General features: G+C 51.8%; 3 protein-coding genes across 3 annotated transcripts in view; 2 read left to right on the plus strand and 1 right to left on the minus strand.

The window, feature by feature from the left end:
• Window positions 1-2,974: 2,974 nt before the first annotated feature.
• Window positions 2,975-6,747, plus strand: LOC108160586 (protein deadpan). The gene is made up of 3 exons (XM_017294680.2): window positions 2,975-3,449; window positions 3,573-3,668; window positions 5,031-6,747. The coding sequence occupies exons 1-3, from the start codon at window positions 3,324-3,326 to the stop codon at window positions 6,165-6,167; spliced, it is 1,359 nt and encodes a 452-aa protein (XP_017150169.1). The 5' UTR covers window positions 2,975-3,323; the 3' UTR covers window positions 6,168-6,747.
• A 251-nt stretch (window positions 6,748-6,998) lies between these two features.
• Window positions 6,999-7,717, plus strand: LOC108158258. Its single transcript, XM_017290495.2, has one exon. It carries the CDS (start codon window positions 7,112-7,114, stop codon window positions 7,535-7,537), a length of 426 nt encoding a protein of 141 aa, XP_017145984.1. The 5' UTR covers window positions 6,999-7,111; the 3' UTR covers window positions 7,538-7,717.
• A 2,441-nt stretch (window positions 7,718-10,158) lies between these two features.
• Window positions 10,159-19,967, minus strand: part of LOC108158999 (prolow-density lipoprotein receptor-related protein 1) — a 54,673-nt gene continuing 44,864 nt past the window's right edge. Inside the window, exons 13-20 of the mRNA XM_017291863.2 lie at window positions 17,211-19,941; window positions 15,097-17,134; window positions 14,642-15,028; window positions 13,767-14,580; window positions 13,136-13,700; window positions 11,735-13,070; window positions 11,549-11,675; window positions 10,159-11,487 (exon numbers count right to left, since the gene is read on the minus strand). Coding sequence (XP_017147352.1) covers window positions 11,335-11,487; window positions 11,549-11,675; window positions 11,735-13,070; window positions 13,136-13,700; window positions 13,767-14,580; window positions 14,642-15,028; window positions 15,097-17,134; window positions 17,211-19,941 — 8,151 coding nt within the window. The 3' untranslated portion in view covers window positions 10,159-11,334. The remainder of the gene's footprint in view (window positions 11,488-11,548; window positions 11,676-11,734; window positions 13,071-13,135; window positions 13,701-13,766; window positions 14,581-14,641; window positions 15,029-15,096; window positions 17,135-17,210; window positions 19,942-19,967) is intronic.

Genomic DNA, 19,967 nt, shown 5'->3' on the forward strand with positions numbered 1-19,967 from the left:
GAAAGTCAGTTTTCTTAGCGCCGTCCATTGTCCGTACTCCGGACTGTAATTCCATTGTTATCATAGACGGGTCTGAGGAGGGAGACGAGCAGCTGTGCAGCGAATCTGTGGCACGAGAGCAGGAGCCACATATGTATGCAGTGCAAATGTTGTCACAGGAGGAGCAGATGATCGGCAAAACTGACCGTTACAATGACTTACGGAATGGAACGCCCATTAATGAGATCATTGATCTTCAGGGAGATCACAGGATCCCAATGCTGGTTAGGTAGCTCTGTATTCTTGAGTAAAATAGAATTTACATCAAAAAGCTTAAGCCCATTTAAACCAAGAAGTCAATAGGTAGTCCCCACTCCTCTGCTTTGAGAGGAGAGTATATTTCCGTATAAAAAAAGAAAACACTCCCCCATTTATTCCCCCTTTTTTCTGGCATCTGTCAGGAAAAAACTTTCCCAGTTATTAGCCCAACTCCCTGCTGGCCATTTATCAAATTCATAAAAATAAAATCTACCACAAAAAATAATCAAATATTGTAGTCCCCGGGTCCCTGTCACGACTTCTAATGCCCCGCAGACCGCACACTTCACTCAGGTTTCCTTTCCCCCCACACATGCAAGTCGCGACTAAGCGCCATAAAAATCAACAAGAAATTCATTTAAATCAACATATATCTTGGCCAGGCAGCAGCAGCAGCATCGCATCCGACACCAACCCCACTTCAGATCGTCGGAGTGGAGCGGCTCGGATCAGATCAGTTCACACATTTGCTACCGTTTCATATTTTTCATGCTCATTATTTTGGGTACTGAATGGACTGGATGAGGGCGGATGATGGGGAGGCGGGGGCGTTGCATCTACGAGAGCAGAACACAGCACACCCCAAGTAATAACTGCAGTTCCCACAGCTAAAAATACCCTGAAGTCACTAATTTGAGGTTGGGAAAGGTCTCTTCTCTCCCTCCCCATGTGCTCCACCTTCGGAGTTGATTAAAAAAAGGGAAGTAGATCGTCACTGATCGACAGATCGAAGCTCCGACCGGCTGTACAATAAAAATTAAAGTGTTTTAATGTGTAAATCGTGCGTTGGGAACGCATCCAAACTGAGGGAAGGAAGCCCCGAAAAAGAAAAAGAAACCGAAATGAAGATCAAGACGCAGACGGATATGGAGCCAAAGGCTGAGACAGAAGGAGATACAGATACAAATGCACTCTGCTTGGCGATCATCAGCGATCGTGCCACACTAAATGGCATTTACCTTGATCCCTTGCCAAAGAATACTCTTAAAGGAGAACGAAACAAAAAAGGAAGCCAAAGCAACTGTTTTGGGGCTGATATTGAACTTTGATTTTTACCTCTGCTCCTCCCTATAGAATTTCTGCTTTCGTCTGGTTTCTCAAAAAAGGCAGCAGAGTGTGTGATCGGAGGGGACTCTCCGCTGTCTCCACTGCCTCCGCTGCACGTTTTGCCAGACGATTGATCCACATCACACATCCACATGTGTCTGATGAGCTTGAGGTTTCTTCATTTTTTTCTTCAATATTTTGCCGTTCTGTTGATCATGATTTTTATTGGGTTTTCGTGGGAACATGTTGGCCATATTTGCGCCTAAATGGAGGGCATTAGTAGTCACCCGAAAGTAATCACTGTTATATGGAATGATCACGGGATCTGAATAGTTGAGACTGTCAACCGAAAAACCACAAAAAGTATACGACTAAAACCAGCATTTATTCAATTTATGAAAGCTGACACTCTATATGAACGCTGGAAATGATCGTAAGTGATGTGATGTGATGTGATGGATGGATGGGCTCGGATGGCACATGGGTGATCACCCCAGCAGCCCAGCAGTCCATGCTGGGATTTCTGCTCGAGCCAAATGCGTGGCAGCTGAGTGAGATGTTGCTTTGCATAACCAGAGTTGCCAGTCGGCGCAATACATTTACGACCTACGATCCGGCCTCCCCACCACAGTCCCAATCTAAATCCCAATCCAGAGGTAGATTCGCCAGCTGTCAGCTGACGCATGGCCCCGTGGTTATTGACAACTCCTTTGGCCTTAATCCTCCCAACATTGTAAAGTAATAAATTTGGCTTGAGGACGCAAATCTGCACGAACCAAGAACAGTGATCGGTCATAAAAACTGGCCAAATCAGGTAAGCTTCGGTAATGATTGACCCCGTACCCAAACCGGACCCCTAGCCCTAGCCCAGAGCAACCCCCTTGCAAGATTATATGATGCGGCTAGGAGCAGGCAGAAAGACCTTCGTCTTCCAAGGGGGTTGGGTTGGGTTGTCGTTGCCTCGGGGGTTGCGCGAGACAGCTGCGCAACGTCTCCAGGAGCGCAGAAGACAACCCCGAACAATTGCCCAGGAGTTCCATCCTTAATGAATTGCAAATCATTGGACGGGCATTGATTAAGTTTGCTTTATCCCCTCCAAGGGTGAGATTCGAGTGCACAAATATTTTCAAATATTTGCCAGCTGGCCGTCTCTAGTCGTTAATGACTTGGCTTTGGTCTGAATGTTGTGTTGGACTTGGGATCGTTTATTTGGTTAAGCTAAGATCTTGGGTAATCCCCCGATCCTAGCCTCGCCATAATTTGACTCGAAAATTCTCATTTCAACTCACAGAATACCACATATACATGTACATACATATGTAAAGTCGCGGAACCAGTGCTCAACGTTTCGACTGGTTCTCCACTCAACTCAATTCAATTGTTCTCACTCACTCGCCGCTCGAGTGAAATGCCGACTGCACTGGAATTTCTGTCTGCATAACCACCCCAAAATACAGAGAACACGAGTGGGAACCGGTTCGGGTACCTGCGCTCGCACTCGCGCTCTTCTTTCGCCTCTGCTGAACGTCCGTTCAGGTAATCAGACGTCGTTCGGCTCAGGTCGGGACTCGTTTCGTATTTGTTCAGCGCCTCGGTCGGTCGAGGACTATGTGCCTTTGAGCCGAAAAAAACCGAGTGCAGTGGTTGAGTGGATTTGACAGAACGGCCTTGCCGCCCGAATGTATCGCACAGTACAAAACCGGCAGTCGTGATCGGTCGAGGATCATTATCCTTTTTTCGTCTCGTGTGCGCGGTTCTTGGCCGCTCGCTCTCTCCGCATGAACCGAAACGCGAACATTTGTTAAGTTTTTGTTTTGTCGCCGACATTCGCGAAAAGTACGTGCAATAATTGAAACCACATATATTCGTACTTGAACCAAAGTTTTAGTGTTGTGAAAAGAAAACAAAAAAAAGTGTTCCGCTTTTGGATTACCACAAAATTTTGGATATACAAAAAAAAAAATTGAAACAAGATCAAAATGGATTACAAACACGATCTCAATTCGGACGACGACTTCGACTGCTCGAATGGATATAGCGACAGCTATGGCAGCAACGGACGCATGTCCAATCCCAATGGATTATCCAAGGCCGAGCTGAGAAAGGTGAGTGTGGTGGATCGTAGATGGAGATGGAGATGGAGATGGACTGCAATTTGAGAAGAAAAAATGATTTAAAGGACCTACATTTCAGATCAGTAATGCAATTTCCTTTCATCCATTTTACAGACCAACAAACCCATTATGGAGAAACGTCGCAGGGCTCGCATTAATCATTGCCTGAACGAGCTGAAATCCCTCATACTGGAGGCCATGAAGAAAGACGTAAGTTAAAGACCCGTTAAATCGACTTGACCCAAAGAGAAATGAACAAAGTGCTGAGGCAGTGATTTAGAAACTAGGGCCCACCGATCAATATCAGTTCACTTTCCCCATAAATTATGTCCGGGCCAACATAAAAAAAAACCCCCTTGAGACACACACACACTCAAGTGTACGGCGGCGGCAAGAGCACAAAAGGATCACACAAAAAATGGGATAAAACGAACTCCTTCAAGAGGCAGAGTCAACAATCTAATTGAGTATTAAATTTTATTGATGATCATTACAAGAGAGCGCCGACGGAGTAGGAGTCAGTCGGGAGACCAAAAAGTGTTAACAAGTCGAGGAATTACGCTGAAATCGATGGACGGACAGACAGACAGACAGACAGACCGAAACCAGTTTCTTTAGGTGATCCTGCTGTGTGAGAAGAAAAAGAAAATAAAACAAAATTCGCCGCCGCAGAATTCTGCGCAGGAGTGCGATGGAGGGAGGCCAGCCGGGGCGATGACGACGAAGATGAGGTCCAAAAAATCAAATAAGAAAGACATTGAAGGGAAGGGAAAAAGAGCAAAAGTAAACAAAAGATTCAGACAAGTCCAGCCAGTTGGTGGGAGCGGGAGAGGGGGGCCCCCAGGGGGAGAGGAGCACGAAAGAAGCGGGCGACCTGCGTGGGAAACTTTTGCTAAAATATGCAGTCCCCAGAGCGCGAGAAAGAGACAGCCGGGCTGGCAGGCAGGCAGACAGGGAGGAGCGAAAGGGAAAGGGCCAGAGAATGGGAGAAGACCAGAGAACGAAGATCGTTCTTTTACCCTTTCTAAAGGTATTCCAAAGCAGGGAAGAAATTGAATTTAATGTGTTCAGCATAGATGTATTCTTGATCCATGTCTATCCGTTTGTCCCTTTCGAAACCCTCAAGATCGGGGCTCTATATTTTGTAGAATATTTATAGGCCCTGGGAACAAGGGTATCAAATGCCTCGGCTGTCGAAGCTGGCCGTTTCTTTCTTGTTGCTGTTGTATCTCACCTTGGTCGTGTGATATTTGCAGAGTGGTCCGGCCCAAAGTTGGGCCGCGGGGCCGGGGCCGGGGCAGAGATTACACACGAATAGTTGGACATATGAGGCACGAAACGTGCTCCTTAACTTCACTTTTTCCCAGGCATTGAACTTGTTATAGGGACTGCAGCAGCGACTGTGGGATCTCATCTCCGGCAAAAACAATTAGCCAGACGGCAGCGGCAGCGTCGGCGGCTTCTGCTTTGGCTTAGACCCACTCCACCCCACCCCACTACACACCCGTTCTTATGCTTTAATTTCAACATTCAACTCATCATTATCTTGGCTTTTTTCTCCTCCCGTTTCAGCCGGCACGCCATACCAAACTGGAGAAGGCCGACATACTCGAGATGACGGTGAAGCATTTGCAGTCTGTCCAGCGCCAGCAGCTGAACATGGCCATCCAGACGGACCCCGGCGTGGTGCAGAAGTTCAAGACGGGCTTCGTCGAGTGCGCCGAGGAGGTGAATCGCTACGTCAGCCAGCTGGACGTGGACACGGGTGTGCGTCAGCGGCTGAATGCCCATCTGAACAACTGTGCCAACAGTCTGGAGCAGATTGGCTCGATGAGCAACTTCAGCAGCGGATATCGGGGCCAAATGCCCGCCGGACTGTTCCCAGCCGCCGTGGGTGGCGTTGCCGCCGCCGCCGCTCCCCTGTTCCCCTCACTGCCGCAGGACTTGAACAACAACAGCCGGACGGAGACCACTCCGCCCTCCATACAAATGGGTGGCCTCCAGCTGATCCCCTCACGCTTGCCATCCGGGGAGTTCGCTCTGATCATGCCCAATACGGCGGGAGCGACGGCTCCGCCAGCGGGACCATTTGTCTGGCCAGGCACAGCGGCCACGGCGGGAGGACCGGCCAGCGCCGCCTTGGCCAACATTGCGAATCCCACCCATCTCAGCGACTACGCACAGAGCTTCCGACTGAGCGCCTTCAGCAAGCCTCCCAGTGCGGCTGCACCCACTGGCCAGATCCCAAGCCACACACAGATCCCGGCTCAGACACAGCTGCCGGTGAAGAACAGCAGCAACACTCCCACCAGCAGTCCCCCCCTGAGTCCCATCTCGTCGATGTCCAGCCATGGCGACGAGTCCCGGGCCGCCTCGCCGACCGTCGATGTTCTGGCCAAGCACAGTTTCGCCGGAGTCTTCTCAACGCCGCCGCCGACCAGCGCCGAGACATCGTTCAACACGAGCGGATCGCTCAACCTGAGCGCCGGCAGCCACGACAGCAGCGGATGCTCGCGCTCCCTGGTCCACTTGCAGCAGCAGCAAGTGAGCTCCACCAGCGGACCCGCGAAGCGGGAACGGGAGGCAGAGGTGGAGGCGGAGCCGGAGCCGGAGGCCGATTCTAGTGACTGTTCGTTGGACGAACCCTCGTCTAAGAAGTTCCTGGCCGCGGCCATCGACAAGTCCAGCTCCGCCTGGAGGCCCTGGTAGATCGATCTATCGATCGTAATCGTAATCCCACGTCTGAGGAGTCAGATATGGATGATGGATGATGTATGAGAAGTAGAATGATGACGACAAAGTTTTATGTTAAGTTTACCCTCAAATTGTTAATTTATTTCATCGCAATTATTCGAAAATCCAAATCCAACCAACAACAACAAATGCTTTAGAACCCATTAAGTTTCTATACGATACGATATCTATATATCCATGCTATATATATGTTTTTTCCATGTTCTATGTTTTGCTTTCTTTATTTTAAGTTCAGCTGTGATTTTGTATATTTTTTTTTTGTAATTCTCATTTAAGAATTTTTATATTAAACACTTGTACTATTATGTAGTTCATTGACTAAAGATGTTTTTGTCATTTCTCTTCCTATTAAAATGATAATTTAACGGATGTTTTAGTTAAGTTATGTAGATTTCCTTGTACTATAGTGTTTCTCACGTTTCAATTATAGTATTTCATTATAAAGTTTTTTAAGCATAATTTGTAGTAGAAGCGACAACGTAGATGACGGAAAATGAGTGAAAATAAATGATAAATGCTCAAAAACATGCAAAAATCGGATCGTATTTCTGAAAAGTATTACCATACCCATTGATATTCGATCTTTCTAGCATTATTACTGCGAGATGGGAACTTGAAATGCATTTCATTTGAACAATTCCTGACCTATGTGGATCTTGAACCCTACTAGAAAACGGAAGTTGCATTCGCACTATCTATGCTGAGGAAATAACCCTTATCAACTAGACAGATAACCCACCCATTACAGGGTCCCCCAAGCAATCTGTCAGTATATAAGGAGAAGGCACTCGTTCAGCGTGCTAAACGCGAAAAGTTATTGCAGACCAGAGCACGCAGTGATCTTCAGGCGTGTGTTGAAGCTATAGTAAAGTTTTTCGAATATATATAACATTTTCGCCATGCAGTACAGACATTTCACATGGCGAACAGTACTAATTGTGGCTATCTTGCCGCTGATCTGCTTGGCAAGTGATTCGGACGATCGGTGGCACACATATCGGGCCTCGCCTAGGCTGACCGGACCCGTTAAGCTCCTGCACGATCCGCAGGATGCGACGCTGAATTCCTTGGATGAGGCACTGCAGAAGATCTCAACGATCTACATGCATGCCCTGGTCGCTGGCACACACACACCCGAATTGGAGGCGCCTCTGCGAGCCCTCGAAATGGAACTGTTCGATCTGCTCGATCAGCTGTACAAGCAGCATCGCCTCAAGGACTACATGCAGTACGAGGCGGAAGTGACGCGACAAATGATTATCTACAACATGCTCAAGCGATTGTTCGGCTATACCCAGGACAATAGGGGAGCTGAAGGCCGCTGAGCAATAGAAAGAAGGGGAGAGGGGATATGAAAGTGATTGAATAAAGTTGCCAGCTATAAAATGATTAACATTCCCATTAGCCGTTTTCCCTTTCGGATGTGTTCCCGAGCCCAAAATGTATATCATATCAGCATCAAAATAATTACAAAGAATATAAAAGTATCAATGGAATGAACAACATAATTTCTCTCGTCTCACTTACCCATAATCTTGCTCCGATTCTTACGATTCTGATGAAGAGAGTCCCCGTACGACGAGCTACGAAGTTACGACAAAACCGCACCAAAATCGCACCGAAACCGCAAACGAAACGCACAAAATGATTTCCAATAAGAGCACAAATTTTAGGCATTTGTTTATTAATATGAGGTGAGGCACAAGTGGGCGGAAGTTTGTGTAAGCACACTAAACAGGAGAGAGTCAGATCAGCACTATTGCGAATGCCTCACCCTATTATGAACTTCACTTGGAGCGAGAGCACTCATTCCCTTTTGATTCTCTTCTTCTCTGCACTATTACATCATGGAGTGGGAAAGGGACAAAACTTGACGAATTTTCAAGCACGAACACACACACAAATAGCTGGAAGTCACGTGATCACACGAAAAATCAACGACAGCGGAACAAAAACAAATTTTAGATTTTGTCACACGAAAAAAAAGAAATTATGCAAAAATAATAAGTTTTTCTACATAAACATACATATACCATATATACATATAACACCTACATATATGTACATATGTATATCACACATTGATGCACTTTTCCTTCGACGAGCTGCGCCTCGTCCTTTCGTCGTAACTTCGGAGTCGTCGAATGTACAACATATACCGATACTCATACCAAAAGCAAAAACAATGGAGATCAGCAATATCTCTCTTAACAAATAATCCCAAATATTTAATGTTTTCATGTCTCAATGTCTCATACAGAGCTATTGTTGGAAGCTGTAGCTTATATTAATATTTGAATACCCGCTACACAAAGCGTATCGGGGGTGTAATGGATTTGTGGTGAAAGTGGATGTGTGGTACCAGAAGGAAACGTTTCCAGCCCCATAAAGCATCAGAACCACAGCACAGTCTGCCGGAGGAGTATTAATGTAGAGGTGCTGCCGTAGCAGCAACTCAGAACGTTACCCCTTGTTTTAGTTAAGAATTTGATTTCACTTCCGTAATAGCTTCCGCAACAGCCTGATCCAATCCTGCGGCTGCCTTGCGTGTGGCTGTCGAACGTCGCATCGCCAGTTAAGCGGCGGGACGCCCCCACCTTCCCGCGATTCCGGATCCCTAGCTGCTTCACAGCCCTTCCCACACTCAGTCATATCCGAGCCGAGGCTCTCCTGTTACCCGATCCATGCTGTGAGAAAAACAACAACACCTACGCGCAGCGAGTGAGAGAAAGAGAGAAACAAAATTATGATAATTTTCATTTCCTTTTTACGCTATTATCCTTTTGCATTTCCAGATACCGTTGCACTTGTTTCGTGTATGTTTCCCACACATCCTTGAGATCCTTTATCTTTGCTTGTTTGCTTTGTGGTTGTTCGCAGGTCGGTCTCGTCTGCCCCCGCCCCTCCCGACCCGTCTCGTCTCGCCTGTTTGCATTCCACTTGTCTCTACGGATCCTTCGATTTCTTCTCTTTGTGTGCGCTGTGATTTGAAGCTGGGATTGGGATTGGGATGGGGGGATATCTTGGTGGGATATCCATGAATGTGCCCCTGTGTATCTGTGTGTGAGGGAGTGACTCTGTGTGGCTATCACTCTTATTTCTACTTTTGATTTCGTTCTGTTCTGTGGAACCACTGTGGGAATCTGAATTTACTTGAATTTTTGTATGATTTCGTTTAAATATTCCGAGTTTCCGATGCCAAAACAGATCTTCCATTATCATCAGATTATATCTTAGCGCCTACCTTTATCTTTTGTTTCTGGTTTCCCAACAACATGTTTAATTGTCATTTACCAAATTAACTTGCGAAAAATTCTTAAACTCTGTACATTGTTGGCGAAGATTTTCCCACAGCCAAATGCCTGGGCCACAATAGAGTTATCCTCGCAAACAACAAAGTCATGCGGTGCTTAGCTGGAACTCTCCCACACACACTAGCACACGCACTTTGAATATGCCCCTGTGATCCTTTTCCAATTCTTTTTCGCTACAAGAAAAGACTGGACTGAAATGTATCCCGATGCCGGCCTACCCATCTACCTGTGCAGCAAATTCAAATCGCTTGCATTTCTCACGCAAGCCGTCTGAATGGACCCAGCTATTCGTATCTCTGGCTCTTTTCTGCCGATTCTGGTTTTCTTGTGGGTAACAAGTGTATTCGTATCTACTCGTATCAATAGGCGTGCGATGGCTGTGATTGAACAGCTTTGCGCAACCCCGGCGCATAGTATCTCAGCATCATGGAATACATTCACTCGTCTGATGTGTCTCGAAGATGTGGAAAAGTATTTACCTTATTTTTCCCAGGGATCCCACAGGTAGACACACCGAAGCGGAAGTAAACCACGCGTCACTCACACTCCTCGAGCTCCTTGAAAGGGAAATGAAATCGAAATCCTTTCCCAGGCTGGGAAAACTCTTTGCCTCCAAACTATTGCAATTTTCTGTTGAATATTTATTTTTTTTACAATGGTTTTCCAGAGTGCACTTTTTTCGTGCGCATAGTAAATCGCCTCGCACTTTGCTTACGGTACATATATTTAATTGTATATTTATTAAATTTTTACATTGTATAATTGTTAAAATTTGGCGTTTTTCTGAGCATTAATCTATACAGGAAATCTCGGTACGGTACGGTACGGTTCGGTTCGGTTCGGTTCGGTTTGCTTTCGGCTTGAGTTGGATTGATTTGATTCGATTTGAAAGATGAGTGCAATCTAAATATTGATACGTGTTCATACATGCATATGATGTACAATAATGGTTTAAAGTTTAAACGTTAAACTATGGGTTAATGCACTTATCCTATGCATATCGGCTATGCGGTTTGTTCGTTAGTTTTGTATATCTTGATCGTATCGTCCATCCTGGCATTGTGAACACTAGATTAATTTAAATGCATTTTTGGTCAATCTCAAAAGACGAATTCGATTCACAATTGTTCGTTTCGTATCGTATCGTTTCGTTTCGTTTCGTTCACTAATTGGCAAGGGGGATGGGATTCAGTGAGTGCTTCTTCTTCTTCTTCCTTCGAATTGGTTGTTAATTTTGTTCTTGTTAAACGTTAACTAGGCTGCTTGTTGGGCAATTAATGTATAAAATATGTACAAAGCTCTCGACAGATCGGGAGCTTCAACTAAGTCTACCAACTACAAAATTTACAGATCCACAAAACGTTTCAGATACATACATACACAATACAAAAAAATACAATATATAAAATTCAATTATCAAAAGGCAAAAGTTCATTGCTTGTTAGACTTGTAAACGAATGACAAGAAGTATTCCCGGTTAAGGTATAATAAGGACATCGTTGGGGCTGCAAGGCTGCCTGAGTAAGAGCTCTTTGGATGCGGGGCCCACAGGTAAGCCCACAAATTGAAGGAATAGAATATACGAGACTCAAAAAAAAAAAACAAGAATTACAATAAACAAAAAATACAAATTAAAAAGGAAAAAAAAAAAAAATGTACACAAAATGTTTAAAAAAAATTCGTTATATGGCTACGCTATCAGTCCATGGTTCGAGTTCAAATCGGTATTGAGTGTTTGGAGTTTGGGATGTGTCTAGAATTGAGTGCGCCTAGCGCTGCTCTCGATCGGAATCATCGATGGTCAATCATCATAGTATGTCCGGTGTGTGTGTCTCGTCGTGGGTGTGCTGCAGCAGTCCCTTGCGCTCATCCGGACCCGTACTGTGCGCTATTTCCGTGCTCGCCGGCTCCGCAATGGCGTCCGCATACATCGATTCGTATACGGGATTGGCAAAGTTCCCCTGCAAAAGAGAGATTTAAGTGAATTTATAGACACACCTACTGCACAGATAGTGTACGCACCTTATCGTCTTCGGTGGAGAATGTGGGCGGCTCATCGGCATCCCCGCGATACATGGCATTGGTGAGCATTATCTCCACGTTGTCCGTCAGACGAGCATGCGAGAATGGCTGCGCTATGCGATGTTTCCTGCACCAAAGAAAATGCATTAGATCACGACGCCGAGTGGGAAGGAGAGGAAAACTCACTTGAGGAAATAGATAGCACCAGCGAAGAGGGCCACCACCAGCAGAGTCACAGACAAGATGACCGCCAACATGGAGAGCACGCTGCCCGATTGCGTGGGTTCCTGGTCGCCCTTCAAGGCACCTTCCGCACTGTCCGTCAGACATGGCACCACCTTCTGGGCCCCGCAGAGGCACTCATTGATGGAGCTACCTGGACGACAGACGTTGCACTCTCCGCCGACGCAGTGCGGCGGCAGTTCGCAGGCATTTCCCTGCCACTCGCCAATGCAGCTGCAGTGGGGCCGGACGTACTCGTCCAGGTGGCAGACGCCTCCGTTGGCACAGTACCGTATGCAAGGATTGTCCTCCAGCACGGGCATAGTACAGAAGTCTCCGTTCCACTGATCCGTGCAGTTGCACATGGCCACGCCCTTGATGACGTGACAGGTGCCGGCGTTCTGGCAAATGATGCCCGTGCAGGGATTCCTGACGGGCACCTGCGATGCCTCGCAGAATCGCGGCGGATCGGAGGTCAAGCAGATATCCATCTCACAGCGCCTGCCATAGTAGCGTGAGGGGCAGATGCAGTTCAAGTAACGGCCACGCTCCGAGCAGGTTCCTCCGTTCTGGCAGTAGTCCCGACACGAGCTGGACTCACAGTGCTCGCCGTAGAAGCCATTGGGACACTTGCACTGCCGCTGGCCCTTCGACCCAATCACGCAGGAGCCTCCGTTCTTGCAGAAGTCGGCGCATTCGTTGATCTCGCACCGCTTGCCCGTGTAGCCGTCGGGACACTCGCATTGCGGCGTTCCGGTCAGCGTCTCGCGGCAGACGCCTCCGTTCTCGCACGTGAGATTCAGGCAATGCTCGCACTGCTCGCCCACAAACATGTCCGGGCAGCTGCACTTCATGCCCTCCGTTTCGGAGATGAGGCAGGAGCCGCCGTTGTGGCAGCGGCTCTGGCAGGCCGGCAACGAGGTCTCGCAACGGGCGCCCGACCAGCCGGGCGTGCAGGTGCACTTCAGTGGCGGCGCATCCAGCGATCCCGGCAGCTGTGGCGCCACCGTACACAGTCCGTAGTTGAGGCAGTGGCCGGAGCAGCGATAGTGCTCGCACAGCTCGCCCTCGAACTGTGGCTGGCAGATGCATTTGGGCACGTGGTCCACGATCTGGCAGGAGCCCAGATTGCACTGCAGCGGACAATAGTCGGGCACATCGGCGTGGGCCTTGCACAGTGCCTCGTCGGTCATCACATAGCCCTCGGCGCACTTGCAGCTGTAGCCCCTGGCCGATTCGGAGGAGAGAATGCAGAGGGCCTTGTAGGCCTTGCAGGGATCCTTGAGGCAGGGATTGCTTACTGGAGGAAGGACAACAGATGGCTGTGAAGAATGATCTGATAAATACTGAAGGATATCCACTCACTGTTTCGGTTCTGTTTCATGGGATGCAGGATGCCAATGTCCGAGGAGCGATAGCCCTTCAGCAGGTAGGTGCCATTGTCGTTGCCGAACTTGTTCATCTTGATGATGCTCTGGTCGTACAGCTTGATGTACAGATAGTCCTCAAACACATCGATCTTCTGCGGCTTCTCGCGAATGCCGAAGCGTCGCACAACATTGCGGTCCTTGCCATTGAGGCGGCACGTCTCGATGGTGCCCTTGCGATAGTCCGCCCAGTACAAGCGACCCGTGGGATAGTCCATCGACAGGCTGATGGGCCAACCCACATCCCGCTCCACCAGACTCTTCTTGTTGCTGCCGTCCAGGGAGGCCACCAGAATGCCATTCTCCAGCGTCGACCAGATCATAATGCGCGATTCGGGCTCCAGGACAATGTCCGTGGGATTCGTGCCGGTTGACACCAGGGAGATGTACTTTTTGCCCTCAATATCGGTGGCAAGGATCTTATTGTGCCGCGAATCGATTATGTACACGCGCTGCGTGATCCAATCCACGGCCAGAGACTTGGGATCGTCCAATTCTGGGATCTGTAAAGCAAAAAGGTAGGTTAAAGGTTAAAACCAAGAACGTGCTCAATCCGTATCCGCGCTTACATTAAATGCAGTCAACTCTTTGAGATCACGACGCACACGCACTCCGGCCGCCTCCACATGGGGCGTGGCAATCTTCATGGTGTGCACCTTGCCATGGTGCGAGTCGATCCAGAAGAGCAACGTGTCCTTGGGCCTGATGAGGATGTCAAAGACATCGATCTTCAGGCTGTCCGTCTGGAAGAAGCCCACCACAGTGGTGCCCTCCTGCTTGGAGGGCAATATGAAGCGGAACTCCTGCTCGGAGGCGAGCAGCAGTATCTGATCTGGTCCGGATGCCAGGCAGGTGGCGTTCTTCTCCGCCCCCTTGTGGTACCCCTCCGCACACTTGCAGTTGAAGTGGCCCGCCTTCTTCTCGATGCAAATCTGAGAGCAGGTGCCAAAGCCACAGACCGGTGGCTGGCAATTTATCTCGTCGGAGCCGTCGATGCAGTTGTACTGGCCGTCGCAGCGGAAGATCTTCGATATGCAGTCGTCGTTCTCGCACTGGAACTGATCGTGCCGGCACTTGGGCAGCGCCGCACACACCTGATCCGACTCGTCCTCGTTGGTGCCGCAATCGTTGACGCCGTCGCAGAGGGCCGAGTTCCGTATGCAGATCAGGTTGTTGCACTTGAAGGCGTTCGTGTGGCAGTGGACGTGCGCACAGGTGGCATAGCTCTCGTCGCTGCCGTCCAGGCAATCGTCCCAGCCATCGCACTTCCAGCGCGACATGATGCACTTGCCGTTGCCGCAGCTAAAGTGATCCGCCGGACAGGTGCAGTTCACCTCATCGGAGCCATCGGGGCAGTCGTCATCGCCGTCGCACTGATATTGCCTGAAAGGGGATGGAAGGGGCATGAAAGGAGGATACATTTCGGAATCTAAGTGCTACCCACTTGTTAATACACGTGTTGAAGGCCGCACACTTGAACTGATTCGACTTGCAGGTGATGTTGCAGTTGATCTCGTCGCTGCTGTCGTCGCAATGGATCTCCCCATCGCAGCGGTAGTTGTGCTTGATGCATTTCCCGGTGCCGCAGCGGAACTCGCTCTCCGAGCAGTTCCTCATCTGGCAGTTGAGCTCGTCGCTGCCGTCGCCGCAATCGTTCTCGTAGTCGCAGCGCCAGCGTCCGGGAATGCACTTGGAGTTGTTGCACTTGAAGTACGTGGGATCGCAGGTGGCCTTCGAGGTGAAGCAGCTGGCTGGCTCGTCCTCGCCATTGGGGCAGTCGTGCTCGTCGTCGCAGCGCCAGGCCAAAGGAATACAGCGACCCGAATCGCATCTAATCAAAGGAACAGAGTTCTTGCAGTCAGCAAAGGGACATTTGGGAGGCTACTGTGGAATACTCACTGGAAATCGTTGGGTCCGCAGGAGACATCGTCGCAGTTGGCTTCATCGGACTTGTCCGGACAATCGATGTCGCCATCGCACACCCACACGTAGGTCATGCAGCGATTGTTGCCGCACTGGAACTCATCCTTCTTGCAGACCAGCGGTGTGCATCCGGCCTCATCCTCGCCGCCAGGACAATTCCTGACCCCATCGCAGCGCTTCACATTGTCCACGCAGAAGGCACTGGAGTTGGCGGTGGCGCCGCACTTGAGGTGCGTGTCGAAGCAGGTGAACTTGTCGCAGTTCAGCTCGTCCGAGCTGTCGCCACACTGGTTGACGCCGTCGCAGATGTGGGACGGATGGATGCACTTCTTGTTGGCGCACTGATACTGGCCCGGCTCGCAGTGGAAGGGCGGACAGGTGTCCGGCTCGTCGCTGCCGTCGCCGCAGTCGTCCTGGGTGTCGCAGCGCCAGTAGAACGGAATGCACTTGTACGTGTTGACACACTCAAAGTGGGCGGCCGTGCAGTTGGCCCGGCAGGTGCGTCCGTCGTCGGCCAGTATGAAGTTGGTGGGGCAGATGCACTTGTAGTAGGGCGCCTCCGGGGAGAGAACGCACAGCGTCGAGCAGTTGGCCGAGAGGCAGGGATTGCCACTGACCGGCTGCTGCTGGCGGTACGGATGGAAAACGCGCAGATCCATCGGCCGGTGGATGGTGGTGAGCAGCGTGGAGCAGTTCTGGCCGCTGTACATGTGGCAGTACTCGATGGACTTGGTCTCCCAGTCGGACCAGTAGATGCGCCCCTCCCACACGGCGATGGCGAAGATGTGGTGCAGATTGAGGCCAGGATTGAGGCTCCTGGCCAGCAGCAGGCGCGTGTGATTGCCATCCAGATCGCTCACCGAAATGGTATCCTCCCGTGCATCGCCCCAGAAGAGCTGCTGCGTCTCAAAGCTGATGGTCAGGGCATTGGGCCAGCCGAGATTCTCGCGGATGATCATCCGCGGATTGGAGCCATCCATGCCGGCCTTGCCGATGTGCGGATTGTCGCCCCAGTCCGACCAGTAGATGTGCCTCTGGTACGGGTCCAGGGCAATGCCTCGCGGCTCCCGCAGATACTCGCTGATCAGCACCTTGCGATACTTTCCATCCAACTGCGACACCTCGATGGTGTCCAGACCCTTGTCGCACCAGTAGAGATTCTTGGCCACCCAGTCGACGGCCAGGCCGTCGGGATTCTTGAGCATCGTCTGATGCAGCGTCTGCGTCCTGTTCTCCGCCGGACAGTGGCGCTTGATGGTGCCCACGGTGCTGGTCACGTCCGACCAGTACAGGCACTGGCTGTCCCAGTCAAAGTCCAGCGCCACCGCGTTCGACAGCTCGTTGATCAGTATGGTGCCGTTGCCCTCCATGTTCACCTGTCGGATGTAGTAGCGATTGGAGAAGATCAGCTCCATGGACACATTGCTGGTGGCCTTGCACGTGTGGTGGTCGACCAGGGCATAGCCCTTGGCGCAGATGCACTTGTAGGAGCCGTACGTGTTGACGCACGTCTGGGAGCAGGGCTGCTGTTCGTGACACTCGTCGATGTCCGTGCAGAGGTGCGGACTCTTGGGCAGCAGCTTGTAGCCGGGCCGGCAGAGGCACTCGTAGCCCACCACCTTGTCGACGCACTCGTGCTCGCAGATGTCCGGTATGAGGCATTCGTTCACGTTGCACAGCTCCTCGTCCGAGAAGTCGGCGCAGTCGTTGCGCCTGTCACACAGCAGATCCGCGCTGATGCACGCCCCGTTCTTGCAGCGGAAGTCGTCGGTGCCGTTGCAGCCGCGCGTGTGCGCGCACAGGCTGGCCATCTCGTCGGACCCGTCGCCGCAGTCCATCTTCCCGTCGCACGTCTGATTCTTCAGTATGCAGTGCCCGTCCTGGCACTGATGCATCTGCGTGCCGCCCGGACAGGCGTGCTGCGGATAGGCCGGCTCACAGCCCTCGTACTCGTCATCGCCGCCGGGGCAGTCCTCGTCGCCGTCGCAAACGTACTGCGAATCGATGCAGATACCTGCCGGATGGGAAGATCGACCAATAAATCGGATTTCAGAAGCGGAAAAGGTTCCCGAAACGGGGCATGTACTTACCGCTGGTGCAGAGATGGGCCGGCGGTGGACAGTCGGGTATATGGGCGATTCCGCCACACTGGGGCCCCTCATCCTCGCCCCCCTGGCCATCGCTGCCGATGGGACAGTCGCGTTCGCCATCGCACACCCACTTTTGGGTGATGCAGCGGCCGGAGCTCTTGCACTGGAACAAATGGGGACGACACGCCCGACTGGAGCACTGCGGGCCCTCGTCGGCATTGTCCTCGCAGTCGCTCTTGCCGTCGCACTGCCAGCTGGCCGGAATGCAGCCATTGTCGCAGGCAAACTGATTGCCATCGCAGGCCCGGCGGCAGCCCAGCTCGTCGCTGCCATCGGGACAGTCCTTCTCGCCATCGCAGCGCCAGGAGCCGGCTATGCAGTTGCCACTGGCACAATGGAACTGATCCTCGTCGCAGCTGGTGCGATTACTGCAGTCCAGCTCGTCGGTCCCGTCCGGACAGTCGGAATCGCCGTCGCACCGCCAGCTGGGCATAATGCAGATGGTGCTGTTCTCGCAGTGCTCGAAGGCCATGTCCCCGCTCTCGCAGGGCCGCGGCGGGCAGGACTTCTCGTCGCTAAAGTCGCGGCAGTCCTTCATGTTGTCGCAGAGGAACTTGTTCGAGATGCACTCCCCGCTGGCGCAGCGGAACTGGTCCGGCTGGCAGGAGCAGAGCATGGCGGACTCGTCGCTGCCGTCGCCGCACTGCTGGATGCCGTCGCAGGTGTGCTCGTGGGCGATGCACCGATGGTTCTGGCACATGAAGTGCGTGTCCGGGCACTGCCGGAAGATGCAGTAGCTCCGCAGCTCGTCCGATCCGTCCAGGCAGTGGGTCACATTGTCGCACGTCAGCTCCATGGGTATGCATTCGCCGGAGCGGCAGGTGAACTGCGACTTGCCGCAGTTGGTATTCACGGGCGCAATGCAGCGACGTCCGTCGGGCGCGAGGACTCCCTGGGTGCAGTGGCAGCTGGCCAGGCCGCTCTTGTTCAGAATGCACACGTCCTCGCACTGGCCGTTGAGGATCTTGCAGCGATTGGCCTCACAGTTGATGCTGCTGTTCTGCACCGCAATGATGCCCATGGGTCGGGTGACGTGCTCCCGCAGGAAGAGGACATCGGTGCCGGTGTACTTGTTGGCCCGCACCACCGCATGCAGCACCCAGTCCGTCCAGAAGAGCAGGTCCCCGTAGACGGCCATGGCGAAGGCGTGCTTGGGCGTCGAGTGGGCGAGCACCACGCGATTGCTGCCGTCATAGTTGGTGCACTCGATCTTGTCCAGCCGCGCATCGGCCCAGTAGAGCTTCTGCTCCTCGAGGTCCAGGGTCAGGGCATTCGGCATCTTGATGTCGCTGCGGATGATCTTCTCGGTGCCGTAGCCAGTCAGGTAGGCCCGCTGTATGCTGGGCGACTCCTCGTTCCAGTTCGTCCAATAGATCATCCCCAGGCAGGGCTCCACGGTGATGCCGCGCGGCTTGTCCTTCGGCTGCAGACTCAGCACGGTCTTCACGTGCTGCAGGTTCTGCTCCGAGTGCTGCGAGAGATGGATCAGCTCGAGGCTGCGCACTGCCGCATCATTGTTGGAGGTCCAGAAGAGCTGTTCGTTCACAATGTCGTAGGCCAGACCCTCCACGCGGCCCTGCTGGGCCACCAGCACCCGCTGGCCGCTGCCATTGAAGTGCACCTGATTGATGGTGCTCAGCTGCACGTCCGAGTAGTAGACCAACTGCTCCTCGTAGTTGTACGTAATGGCGATCACGTTGCGCATCATGCTGGTGTTCGAGATGAGCTGCACGGGCCAGTTCTTGTTCGCGTGCTCCGTCATGTGGATGCTCTCGATGTTGCTGCGGTAGCTGAAGAGCAAAAAGTTCTCGTACGGCTCGCAGCTCAGTCCGTCCGCGGCCAGGTGGCTGTGCGCACAGGCACACACCACACTGGTGCCGTTGTACAGGCACAGCTGCTCGCATCCTCCGTTGCTCTGCTCGCACGGGTTGTTCCCCCTTTGGATGCGCTTCGAGTAGATCTTCAGGTCGCGGATGGCGTCCTGCTCCGTCTGGAGGACGAGCTTGGACTGCGTAAGATTGGACAGCGGAGCCACCTTGATGGCTCCCTCGTTGTACTTGTTCTCCGCCCAATAGAGATAGTCCCCCATCTTGGCCAGGGCCACCGGATTGTTGAGCGTCTCGTTGAGCAGCTGCTGGCGCAGATTGCCATCGTAGTCGACCTTCATGAGGGCGTCCGGATGCTGCTCGCACCAGTACACCTTGGTGGCTTCAATGTCCAGGACGAGGCTGCCCACCGCCCAATTGGTGCGCGTCTGGTTGACCAGGACGAACGGCTGACTGCCGTCGAGGCCCACACGGCCGATGTGCTGCTGTGTCACATAGAAGAGCAGTCCCTGCAGCGGATCCACGGCCAGGACCGTGGGCTTCTCCACATTGGAGACCACCACATACCGATGGCTGCCATCTAGGCGCGAGACCTCGATCAGATTCCGCTTCGTGTCGCTCCAGTAGATGTTCCCCGCCACCCAGTCGATGGCAATGCCTCCGAGCCAGTCCTGTTGCTTGTAGCCCGCCAGATTGATGGCCTCCAGAATGGTCTCCCTCTGGGTTCCGTCGCGCTTCACCCGCGAAATGCTGCCCACTTCGTTGTCGCCCCAATAGAGCATATCCGTGGCCGCATGGTAGTCGATGAAGCTCGCCGAGCTGACCCGAGAGATGGGCACCAAAGCCTACAGGGAAACAACGCAAAGGATTA

This window comes from Drosophila miranda, chromosome 3, assembly GCF_003369915.1.
Source record: "Drosophila miranda strain MSH22 chromosome 3, D.miranda_PacBio2.1, whole genome shotgun sequence".
NCBI classification, from domain to species: Eukaryota; Metazoa; Arthropoda; class Insecta; order Diptera; family Drosophilidae; genus Drosophila; species Drosophila miranda.